Source organism: Populus euphratica, unplaced genomic scaffold (assembly GCF_000495115.2).
Source record: "Populus euphratica unplaced genomic scaffold, PopEup_1.0 scaffold170.1, whole genome shotgun sequence".
NCBI classification, from domain to species: Eukaryota; Viridiplantae; Streptophyta; class Magnoliopsida; order Malpighiales; family Salicaceae; genus Populus; species Populus euphratica.
Window position 1 is genome coordinate 223306 of NW_011500051.1, and position 12260 is coordinate 235565.

At 32.0% G+C, this 12260-nt stretch overlaps 1 protein-coding gene across 2 annotated transcripts; it reads left to right on the forward strand.

Annotated features, from left to right (window-relative positions):
- Nucleotides 1-3458: 3458 nt before the first annotated feature.
- Nucleotides 3459-7117, forward strand: LOC105107685 (peptidyl-prolyl cis-trans isomerase FKBP62-like). 2 transcript variants are annotated; one of them, XM_011001704.1, is made up of 13 exons: nt 3467-3902; nt 4002-4088; nt 4517-4777; nt 4873-4947; nt 5033-5113; nt 5192-5386; nt 5486-5575; nt 5685-5860; nt 5965-6087; nt 6178-6324; nt 6417-6544; nt 6661-6781; nt 6885-7117. In XM_011001704.1, exons 1-13 carry the CDS (start codon nt 3704-3706, stop codon nt 6933-6935), a joined length of 1734 nt encoding a protein of 577 aa, XP_011000006.1. In that variant the 5' UTR covers nt 3467-3703; the 3' UTR covers nt 6936-7117. The 2 variants fall into 2 exon arrangements, with proteins under 2 accessions (XP_011000005.1, XP_011000006.1); XM_011001703.1 differs by having other exon boundaries at nt 3459-3902; nt 6661-7117.
- Nucleotides 7118-12260: the final 5143 nt, after the last annotated feature.

A 12260-nucleotide genomic window follows, 5' to 3' on the forward strand; every position in this document is an offset into this window, starting at 1 on the left:
TGTCATATATGACGACTCATTATCCTCCTTTTTATAGACCTCAAGAAGATTACCCCCTTCCCCTTCAACTCCAACTTCTTTCTAATGTATAATAACATTTGTAATTGATTTTATAATTAAATTAATAATATATAATATGTTATTCAGTTTAATCTAATTGTTTAATATCAAATTGTTTAATCCAAATAACCATGTATTGAAAAAAAAAACAAATTATTGCAATACAAACAAAATCATTAATGAACATAAAATTTTTATCAGTTATATAGACTCATTTTCCTTGAAGAATTAAAAATAGTTGTGAATTGTTTTGATATAGACTTATGAATTCACTAACAAGATTTTTATGTTGGTGATTTTGTCAGGGGATTCGTCGGTGATACACAATCCATTACTAATGGGTATTCCATTAGTAATATTTACAGATGGATTGACAAATGATTCGTTGGTGATACACGATCCATTACTGATGGGTATTCCATTAGTAATATTTACAGATGGATTGACAAATAAAAAAATAATCACCAACTTAATTTTTGTAACGTGGATATTCAATCGATATTTTTATCGGTAAGTAAATTAATTGACTAAATTACCAATGAACCTAATATTCCTAATGAAAAACTCATCGATAACAAGCTTTCATCAGGGAATCTATTTTTTATTTATATATTGATGGAAATATAGCTAAAACACCAACAAAATATCATTGTTTTTTTTGCAATATTAAAAAAATTTTAAAAAGCATTAATTGAAAAAAAAAAATCATGCTTTGCGTGGCCTGACAAGTCAAGTCAGTCTCTCTAGCCCATTTCATTAGAGCTCTTACGACTGAGCTTTTTTTTTTAACAACACCTTGGGTAAACGACATGTTGTCTGTCTTATTTTTTTGAAAAAACAATTAGACAATGTGTCATCTACCGAGGCAAACAATGCGTTATATGTTTTGCCCAGATTCGGGCCACTCAAATCAGACTTAAGGTTCTTTCAACTCAAAAATCCGTTTTCAACCTGTTTTTAACCCAAAACATCTTAGAAATCATGATAAATTTATTCATGACTTAAAAAACCACCCAAAAAACTGAACTCAACTTGAAACCAAAAATCATCTCGAGGTTAAATTTGTTTTTTTCACGAACTTTCAAGGAACAAAAAAGCAATGAATTTCTCTCATCAAATAGAACAATTTCATACAAATATAATCCATTTTAATGGTTTAAATCGGTGTTAACGATATGTTTCTTTCTCTATTGATGGAATTCTATAATCTCTCTCTCTCCCCTTTTTCAATCAAGGATAAAAAAATGAAAATTTTGTACCAAGAAGAAATTGAAAAAATATTGTGGTGGTAACGATATGTTTCTTTCTTTATTGATGGAATTCGATAATCTCTCTCTCTCCTCTTTTTCAATCAAGGATAAAAAAAAAAATTGTACCAAGAAGAAATTGAAAAAATATTGAGGAACCAAAATTATATAATTTATATGATTGTTTAGATTGGAGGATCAAAGTGCATATTTTTCAAAACTTATAGCATGCCATTCATCTTTTTCAATCCCCTCTTTTCCAATCTCATCATTTTATAAAAAATCAAAATCAATTGTTTTTTAATTAGAATTAAAGTGCTAAAAAAAATTTAAGGATAAAATTGAATAAATATAAAATTTTAGGCACCCTATTCATAGAAAATATATAGTGGGGATAATACAGTGAAAATAGAACACCATTTAGATCATAGGTAATTAATAAAAATGACATATTGTTTTTGGTCCTAATAAAGTAAGCCCATCGGGAAAATTGTGAGGACCAAGTTGTGAATAACAACTACTTTCGGCGCCTGGACTTTGATAGAAATGCCCCCCAAACATTCGAGGAAACCAAACAATTCATGGTCACAATTTTTTTTTTTTAGATTAACGTGGGTGTCCGGGTCAGCTTGCACGCACCACGACTAATCCCACGGGCCCTGAAGTTAACGACCATGTAAGCCTCTAGTGGCCATCATATGAGCAACCAAGAACTCGAACCTGAGACCACAGAGGGAGCAAACCCCTTGATCCCAAGTCTTTACCACTTGGCCACCACCTAGATGGTTACAATTACCCCTATGAAAGATGCACAATCCAATTTTGTCCCAAATTGTTCGTTTTCATTAGCCAATTTGGGTTGGGCTTGATCTTACCTGCTTCTTTTTTTCTTTTTCTTTTTCTTTTTCAAAATCCTCAATAATAAATCAAAAAACTAGTAATATAATTATTATTTTATCTTTCTAATAAACAATCAAGATACTAGATGTTGGGGGTATTTCTGTTTTTTTTTAGATTTATTGATCATTACTAGTTCTGTGTTTTTTTTTTAGATTTATTGATCATTACTAGATTAATTGATGATAAAATTGTTTTTTTTGTATTTTTAAACATAGTAAAATAATTTAATTATCTTTTAAAAAATTAAAATTAGCATCTAGATGTTTTTTTAGGCATTTTTCATTTTAAAATATAGTAAAATGACTTAATTAATATTAAAAGCAATAGTTTTAAAACTAAGATATTTGTGGGTGGCAAATGCCTCTTAACAATAAAAAAAATTCATTGCTGGAATTTTTACAATGTTTTTTTTTATTGATGTAAAGTGTAATGATAGTGACATGATATTTTATCATTAATATTTTTTTTATTATTCTTTTCTTAAAATCTACTCTGGCAATTTAAAATTTCAAAGTTTTCCTCTTAGTCATTAATATTTGAACTTAGACCCTTATTCTTTTTATTTTTAATTTTTGTTCTTGGATTTTTTTTAAAAATATTTATTTAATTTCATCATTCAATCTTAATTTATGATTTTCTTTTTCATTTTAATTCTCATTGTTTTGATTTTTTTTATTTTGTTGAATTGATTTTATTTTTTATTTCACCCTTTAAAAAATTTATATAGTTCTCCTCTAATTTATTTTTTATTTTTATTTTTGTTTTTATTATTTTATTTATTATTTTTAGTTTTGGATCCTTTTGTATAACTGAGTTTTTTCCTCAATTTAATTCCTCAGCTTATGGCTTTTTTTGATATTTTATTAATTCAATTTCATCATTCTATATTTAAGCAACATTATTATTATTTTTTCCTTTGAAAAAAACATTTTTTTAGTTATTATATATGTTTTTTAATTTAATCAATTTACTATTATTATCTATTTTATTATTATTTAATTAAAATAAAACTAATATGTTTAAAGCAGGTACTAATATTAAAAATAAATTTTAAAAAATTAATAAAAATATTACTTAAATATATTTTCAAATAAAACATATTTTAAAAAATAATCTTAGGGCAATTACTTCATGCACTCATGTTCGCATCCCGAATAGCATATTTTTCTCCTTTGAAAAAGAAAAGAAAAGAAGGGTTTGCAGCACACGGGCCCAAGCATGGAACATTGCTGAAATGAAAATGAGATGAAGACGAGACAATTCTGGAACCATCCCGAGCCTGTGAAGACATGAGAAGTCTCTAGAGACATAACTACCCCGAAATATACTATAAAAATACAAACGCCTGTGTTGCGTTCTCGTGCATTAGCAAATACAAGAAAACGATATTATTGCTTTGCTTTGCTTCAAGATCTTAAACGCCAATTAGTTTCCATCAATTTCCCATCAATTTCTTCTTATTCGTTGCACGTTAACTGCTGCTTGAGATCAGATAGATGGAGGAAGACTTTGAGTTCCCAACTGGAAGCAACAACATGGAACTCGAAGATGAAATGGACATGGGTGTCCCAGACCCAGATGAAGCTGTTATCAAGGTGGGTGAAGAGAAGGAGATTGGCAAAAATGGGCTGAAAAAGAAGCTCGTTAAGGAAGGAGAAGGCTGGGATACCCCCAGTGCCGGTGATGAAGTTGAAGGTACCTACCTTCTTATCCCTTACCTGCCTACTGTGGTGTCCACTAATCAATTGATTTGGTAGTGGATGCTTGGTAGTAACGCTTTTGCTCAATTTGCAGTGCACTACACTGGAACTTTAGTTGATGGAACCCAGTTTGATTCGAGCCGTGAGAGAGGGACTCCGTTTAAGTTCAAGCTTGGCCAAGGTAATCAATTAATTTATTACTGCTATATGCTATTTACCTCTCTTTTGGTCATGTATTGATTGGTTGATTTCCATTTTCAAGTGAAAGGAAGATTTTTTTATTTGTATGTATATTATACATTTTAAATGTATTGGAAGTTCATAAGTATTATCTCAAGAAAAGGTGTTGAATTACATTAAGAAGGTCACTTTTTAAAACATTTTAAAAAACACTTTGGGATTATATTTCATATTTTGTTGTTGTGGTGGAATTACATGAATGTTGAATGTTTTGTTAGAGTGCTATGCTAAAATGAATTGAATGGTCTGTTGTTGGAGTTGATAACAACTAGGATTAATGATATAAATTTGGCTTTGCTCTTGTTTTCCATTTAATTAGATTTATTATTGCTTGTCTTGTGACTGTGGAATGGTGGTTTTTCATCTTAGGGCAAGTAATTAAGGGATGGGATGAGGGCATCAAAACTATGAAAAAGGGTGAGAATGCAGTTTTCACTATACCTCCAGAGTTGGCGTATGGTGAATCTGGCTCTCCTCCAACTATTCCTCCTAATGCTACTCTTCAGTTCGATGTGGAGTTGCTATCTTGGACAAGTGTCAAAGACATATGCAAAGATGGAGGAATCTTTAAGAAAATAATTGTTGAGGGAGAAAAATGGGATAATCCCAAAGATCTCGATGAAGTATTTGGTACGCTTTTTATCTGCTGCTACCTCATATCATGCAAAGCCTGAATGGATTTTTTTTCCATTGTTTCCTGATGGTTGTTTTACTGTTCAATGCAGTTAAGTATGAAGCGCGGCTTGAAAATGGCACAGTTGTCTCAAAGTCTGATGGAGTTGAATTCACTGTTGGAGAAGGTCTGTCTCCTCTCTCACAAGTATGTACATTGTAACGCTGAATGCATTTTTAGAAGAAATTTAAAATCCGGGTCTCCTTGTGCAGGCTATTTTTGTCCCGCCTTGGCAAAGGCTGTGAAAACAATGAAAAAAGGGGAGAAAGTGTTGCTAACAGTGAAACCACAGTGTAAGCTCGATCCCTAATTAGATACATAATTTAATTATATGGTATGATGGTTTACTAATCGTTTGTTTCCTTTTGCAGATGGGTTTGGAGAGTATGGCAGGACAGCAGCTGGTGATGAAGGTGCTGTTCCTCCGAATGCTACCCTCGAGATAATGCTTGAGCTGCTCTCCTGGAAGACTGTGTCTGATGTTATGAAAGACAAGAAGGTCATGAAAAAGATCCTGAAGGAGGGAGAAGGTTATGAACGACCTGATGACGGGACTGTTGTTCAAGGTAATGTTTACAGTAATATTCTATGACTGAATTCTGAATGGTACTGGCTCAACTTGTTTTTCTAATATGTGCTTTATGATCTTTATTGTTTTCCCTCAGTAAAACTAATTGGGAAGCTGGGAGATGGGACTATCTTTGTGAAGAAGGGCCATGAAGAGGAGCCACCATTTGAGTTCAAGTTGGATGAAGGTAATATAATTTGAATGGCTTCACTTTTTCCCCTTAATTAGGGAAGTTTCTATGAATTTTGTAATCATTCTCTAATACTAAGTGCTATTTGAATTGGCTTCCCTTACAGAGCAAGTTATTGATGGACTCGATAGAGCTGTGAAGACTATGAAGAAAGGGGAAGTTGCTCTGGTGACAATTCAACCAGAATATGCTTTTGGCCGATCTGAATCTCAACAAGACTTGGCTACTGTTCCTGTAAACGCAACAGCATACTACGAAGTTGAGATGATCTCCTTCACCAAGGTGGGTGTAGTATATATGTGATTTCGTTAACGTGGTTGATTTTCAAAAATTGTAGCCTAGATGGTGATATGGTGATTTAACAAATTGTAAATGGTTTGATATAGGAGAAGGAATCTTGGGATATGAATACACAAGAGAAGATTGAAGCTGCAGGGAAGAAGAAAGAAGAAGGGAATGCATGGTTCAAGGCTGGCAAATATGAAAGAGCCTCAAGAAGATATGAGAAGGTATATTGAGGGCAGTAGGTTCTTGCTATACGTGGTATGGTGTCCAATTGTAATAAAGTCATTGACAGAATGTTAATTGATGTGCGACAGGCAGCAAAGTTTATCGAGTATGACTCATCTTTCACTGACGAGGAGAAGCAGCAATCAAAGGTGCTGAAAATTTCCTGCAAGCTTAACAATGCAGCGTGCAAGCTGAAGCTCAAGGACTACAAGGAAGCTGAGAAGCTTTGCTCCAAGGTCTCATGCTTAATTTCATTCAGAATCATTTTGATCCTACGATAGTTGTCCCGAGGATACATGCTAACATTGGAAGAGATTTGTTTGTGCAGGTATTAGAGCTCGATGGTCAGAACGTTAAAGCCTTGTATAGGAGGGCTCAGGCGTATATACAGCTTGTCGATTTGGACCTGGCAGAGATAGACATAAAAAGGGCACTTGAAATTGACCCTGACAATAGGTGAGCCACCGATTGAGATTGACCCTGAGAATTGGGGTGCCATCTTCTGCCTTTGAGGTTGTGATACGTTAGCTGGGCATTGAGTAATCTTGAATTGCCATTATTTCTCATAACAGGGACGTCAAGCTGGAGTACAAGATCCTGAAGGACAAAGTGAGAGAGTACAAGAAGAAGGAAGCGCAGTTTTATAGCAACATTTTTGCGAAGATGAATAAGTTAGAGCAAACAAATTCAACTGTAAATAGGCGAAACCCTAATTTATTTAAGTATGTTGTTATGGTGACATTGTGCCTGTTGTTGACTGTTTTTCTTGTGTACGGTGTTTGGTATGGAAATGCAGATGGCAGCAAAGCAGGATCCAATGCCAATGACCATAGATAGCAAGGCTTAACAGCTTCTTGCATCCTCTCCCCTTAATTATCTCTCTCTATCTGTGTCATGCATGGGAAGAGAATTATGGGTGTGCTTTTTGTTCTTTAGTAAATGGACAGTGGCCTCTTGAAGTGGCGCTGAGCTTGTCGTTAACATCATGTATCCCTTTTGTGATGTGTAATAAAGGAACTTTTCTGTAAATCCATCATGCAATGGTGTTTCTAATTTTTGTTTCATCCTTCATTAATGACCCACAGTTCTACCTTGAACTTCATCTTTCATTCGGTTCTTTTGCGGGTCCTTCGGGCTTGATTTGGCAAGTTAACGAACACAACAATTACAAAAAATAATATTTTTGGGAAGGATCCCAAATTTTGGTGGGAGCTTTAAGAAAATCTTATTTGTCTTAATATTGCAACAACTAATCAAGCCTAAAATAGGTTAATATTATTGAGAGGCTACATGTACAAGAATTTTGTGTATCATACTAGCATTATGACTCCAAAATTGAGATAATTAATTCTTATTTTCTATTTCTTATAATTTTTTATATTTTATATTGCTCAAAAAATAAAAGAAATACTTTCCTACTTCATAATAATTTTGAAAATATTTGTGAAAGTGGGTTTAGTTTTCATTTGCATCTATGAAAAATTTCAATTTCAATTGAAAGTACTAAAATATAACTTGAAGGGATCTCTAGTCAATATTTCCTAACCATATGATAGTTTAAAGATAACATTGAGGAAATTATATGTTTCAATATTGTGCAGTAGCCCTAATAATTCATTTACAAAAACAGCCATTAAACCTCTGGATAATAAGATTGAAGTTTATATATTTTGGAAAATTTAGTAGCTAGGAAGGCCTTGAATCTTGCTGATTAATTGTATAGTAAAAAAAGCATTTGAGAGAACTCAATTTGAATTACTACTTCCAAATAGATTCTCATCCCTGTATCAACCAACCTGTTCTTGAAAAATAGATGACTCCCGTAAGCCCATCTTGATTCTAAAGAGATGAAGGATATAAAAATGGTAAATTATATTCCTCAAATGTTGAGAGTTGCTAATCCTCCTCCTTCCAGAAGGATTTAAGCATCGATATTTTATATTTACTTACGTGCCTAAAAAATATATAAGGTAGGAGGGGAGTATTTCACTGCATAATTGAAGATTATATATATATATATATATATATATATATATATATATATATATATATATATATTCCTCAGTCATGAGATTTATCCAAGTAAAATTCGTAAAACAAAATATCAGAGAACTAGCCAAGAAATTACATAATTAACAACAATCCAAGGCTTCAAGGACTAGATATTCAAGTTATTTTCTATTTTTTTCAAAAATTAGTAGATAAGATTGTATCTATATAAGCTCTGGTTCCAAGCTGGTACGCTAGCTAAATGGTGATGATTCAACAACGATAAAGATTATTTTCCATGCAAGCATTGAGCGTCTTTATGATATAGTTGCCTTTGCATTAATAGAGTCATGTCGATCATGGGATGCCCAAACTAAGATGCCTATATGCGTTCCTCTCTAACAAGACCAACCACATATCCTTTTTTTTCTTCTTTTTTTTTACTAACCTTTTTATTGGATCCATCATGTGTTTTTTTGGTTTGACTACACATCTCTCTGGACTAACTTTGTAGTCATATGTCCTTTTTAATGGGATCGAGCTAAGCGTCCTTTTCACAACAAGATCAATCACTTCTCATTTTAATGACTACGAACGTCTTCTCTTAACAAGACCAACCACTTGTCCCTTTCATGATAGACCAATTCTGCATTCTCTCTTTAATAAAAAGAACTAACCATGCATCCTTATATACAAGCCTACTATAAAAATAATATTTATATACATTAAATGCTTGCAAATCATCCTATAACATGTGTTTTCATGCAATGATGACTATTATATTGGACTTGTTTGAACTCAAAAGGCATTATCATGACAAAGTTTTCTATCTTACACCACCACCCATCCATTAGAGTTTATCATCCCATATAATTGCTCTTAAATTAAACGAGACAATGTTTTATCATTATATCCTTTTTCAATACAAGTTAGCATGTTTCTTGAGAACAAAACCTCATAAAATGCACTAGATAAAAAGGGTTTATTAATTTTTATATACAAAAACATTCCTTATAGTATTTTACTCTTATTATCTCTATTATTATTCTCAAAACATGCTTTATACAAGCTTTCAAGGTAATAATCCTTTTACTCGAGTGCTAATCTAAGTATTAGACAGTTCTTTGAATCTAATAAAGGATTTTTATTTTGTAGGTGTTCATGAAATTCAAATCCAGTAGCCTTTATCTCTCAATCCATCCACTAGCCTTGAAAAAACATTGATATTTTAGAGTTTTTTAATTAACCATCAATGGCACCATTTGTAGGGATCTTGAAAAAAATTCAATTCATCTCTCTCTTTTAACAACTCAAAAACTAGTGGATATGAAAAGGTTATAGGTCTTCCCATCATAAATGCTTCAACTTCTTAAAATCTCCAGCATCTAATCCAAATAAGAATGATTACATCACATGAGAGTAGTGAACAACCTTAACTCTTCATAATAGATAAATCATTTTTCAACACCACCAACTATACCTTCTAGTGTGTGTATGTGTAAAAAACTCCGATTTAAGGAGGTATTCCAAAATTTAGTGTAAAAAGCAAAGAAAAGAGTCACTTCTCTTATAACCCTTGTAAAAGTGATTGTCGTTGTCATGAAAAATGTTTTCTAAATGAATACTCCAAAGGTGATAAAAAAACTCAAAGACAAATTAACATACAATCATAGTCACAAAAACAATCATCACTCCTCATCAAGGTCTTTTTCTAGTAGCTTGAATAAAAAAAATATCCTAAAAAAAGATTAGATCTATTGTTATATGATTCCCTAACATGGAGATATATAACATATACCAAGTGAGGGGTTCTCGATTAACCAAACAGGTGTTAGACACTCGTCTTATAAGAAACATAATATTCACTTAAATGAACATAAAAAACTGCTATAAGTTTATAAACTTGAGAGAATATGTGTAAAATATAAATAGTAGTTTAGAGTTCATCATGTAAGTGAAAGACACTATGTGAAAAATTTTCTCCATTGTATTCAAAGGGTTAGTTTAAACATGGTATCATAACTTAGATCTTGAATTCTTTCATGGCATTGAGGAACTTTGTGTAAATATTATATATCCTATTTTAAAATAAGTATCTTATCTAAAAAAAGCTTCATTATGTTGTTTGTCATCATTTTTAAAAGGATAATAAGTGCATGAGGGCCCACTTAAAAAGATTCGATAAAGAGATGTTGAATAAGGTAAAGGTCTTTCTATAACCAGACACCACAAAGGCTTGATAAATAAGGTCTATAGCCTGATCTTATGGAAAAAGTTATAAAAATTATACTTTTTACTTGAAAACTATCTCTATAAAATTATTATCATATGTTATTCTTTAAGATGTTGTCTTTGTATGATAATCTCTATGATTTTTTTTCTTTTATATTTTTCATAAGATTTTCTTCATGAAATATTGTTTATACATTGCTCTCCATGTATTATTTTTCATGAGTTATTCTCTATTACATTATTTTTCATTTGTTATTCTCTACACGTGCTTTTTATGAGATTTTCTCTATATAACTCTTTATCTTAAATGAGAAACATCTTATCTCAGGTATAACTTAATTTTTATAATGAATCGCCAATTACAGACTTTACAAGAAATCTTTATAATGGTTTACATGAGAAGTATCCATAATAATCTTCACGAGTAATCTCCATAAAAATCTCCATGATGAATTGTAATGTGTAATCTTAATGAAATAAACATTATATGATGATTTCCATGGTTAATCACCAAGTACAATATTTAAAAAACAATATTTATATAATGATCTTCATAAAATATCTTTCATGATATTTTCTCCATAGATTTCTCCACCTCAGGCAAGAGTTTTTTTCTCTGCTCGGCATATTTTTTTCTCATTCTCCATTCGTGCTTAAGACAACATTGAACCCAAATATAAAAATATTTTCAAAATAAATCATGAAGGGATAATTTAGCTAGAGGGTAACACTTATTGCAAGTACAATATAACTTTTCCCAAGAAAAATACATTCTTCACCCCTAACAAAAAGAATCTCAGTGAAACTTCTCTTTCTAGGCATAATATGATGTCTACTTGGATCTCAATTTGGGTACAAGGATAACCTAACCCAAACTCAAAGCATTATTCACCTCGGGTATAAGGGTAACTTTGTTAGGTATAATAACATCCTTCATTTCAGGTACAAGAATGCTTTGACATGTGTTATTCTTTATCAGTTGTTCAAATCAACTATCTTGTTCGGATATAAAGGCATTCATCCTTTGGTTCAGGAACCTACCTTGCTCAAGTAATAAAGACTCATTCAAGCCACCTTGTCTAGAAATAAAGGCACTAACCTTGATTAGGTATAAAAGAAACATTTCTCCATAGGTGTGTGGTTATACCATACCCAATTATAAGGGCACCACATCACCTAGTATGAAAAGTTACCATAACAAAATTTTAAAATTAACCCAAATAACTCGCTAATTATTTTAGAAAACACCTTGGTTGATCAAATAAAATAACCAGTTAGTTTAAACATGATGACTTGTATCTCCAAAAACCTGATACACCCAGATCATGTATGGTAAGAAAATCATTATATCTCAAACTAAGTAAACTCACTTTAAGGTAGAGACATATGATTGGGTGTCTAAATTGATTAGATACCCAAACAAATGTCCTCTTTTTATAGAACTGACAACACATCCCTTTTATTGATAGATTAACCTTATGTTCCCCTAATGGATTGACTTTATATCCTCTAGACAAGTTATACATCCTTCTAAATTGACCTTTTATCCCTTTTTAAAAAACCACTTATGTGTTCCCTCCTTAATAAGACAACTTGCATGTTCCTTCCTTGATAAGAATGACCACATGTCTCCCCTTAATAGGTCCAGACTCATATACCTTCCTTGGTGAACTGAATTTTTATCCCCTTCTCAGTGGACCAACCACATGTCCTCTTAGACAAGGTTTATGCCCTCAAATCTAACTATTACATCCATAACACACCACCCTTGATCAAACTTGGTTTACTCCCTACTCACTACAAGGACAAAATATATATACATTGAATGAACAACCCTTAGTGGTTGTCACGTTGGACTCGTTTGAGCTCACTAGACAATTGATATAAGAGGGTCTTTTACTTTAAATGGAACATTACTAGCCATGTGAGGTTATTATCTCATATAATTACT

Bases quoted from the DNA above. Each gene is read 5' to 3' on its own strand.
- LOC105107685 (XM_011001703.1), top strand. From the start codon at position 3,704: ATGGAGGAAGACTTTGAGTTCCCAACTGGAAGCAACAACATGGAACTC. The intron at 4,948-5,032 runs GTCTGTCTCCTC...CTCCTTGTGCAG, and splicing joins TGAATTCACTGTTGGAGAAG to GCTATTTTTGTCCCGCCTTG. The intron at 5,114-5,191 runs GTAAGCTCGATC...TTCCTTTTGCAG, and splicing joins GCTAACAGTGAAACCACAGT to ATGGGTTTGGAGAGTATGGC.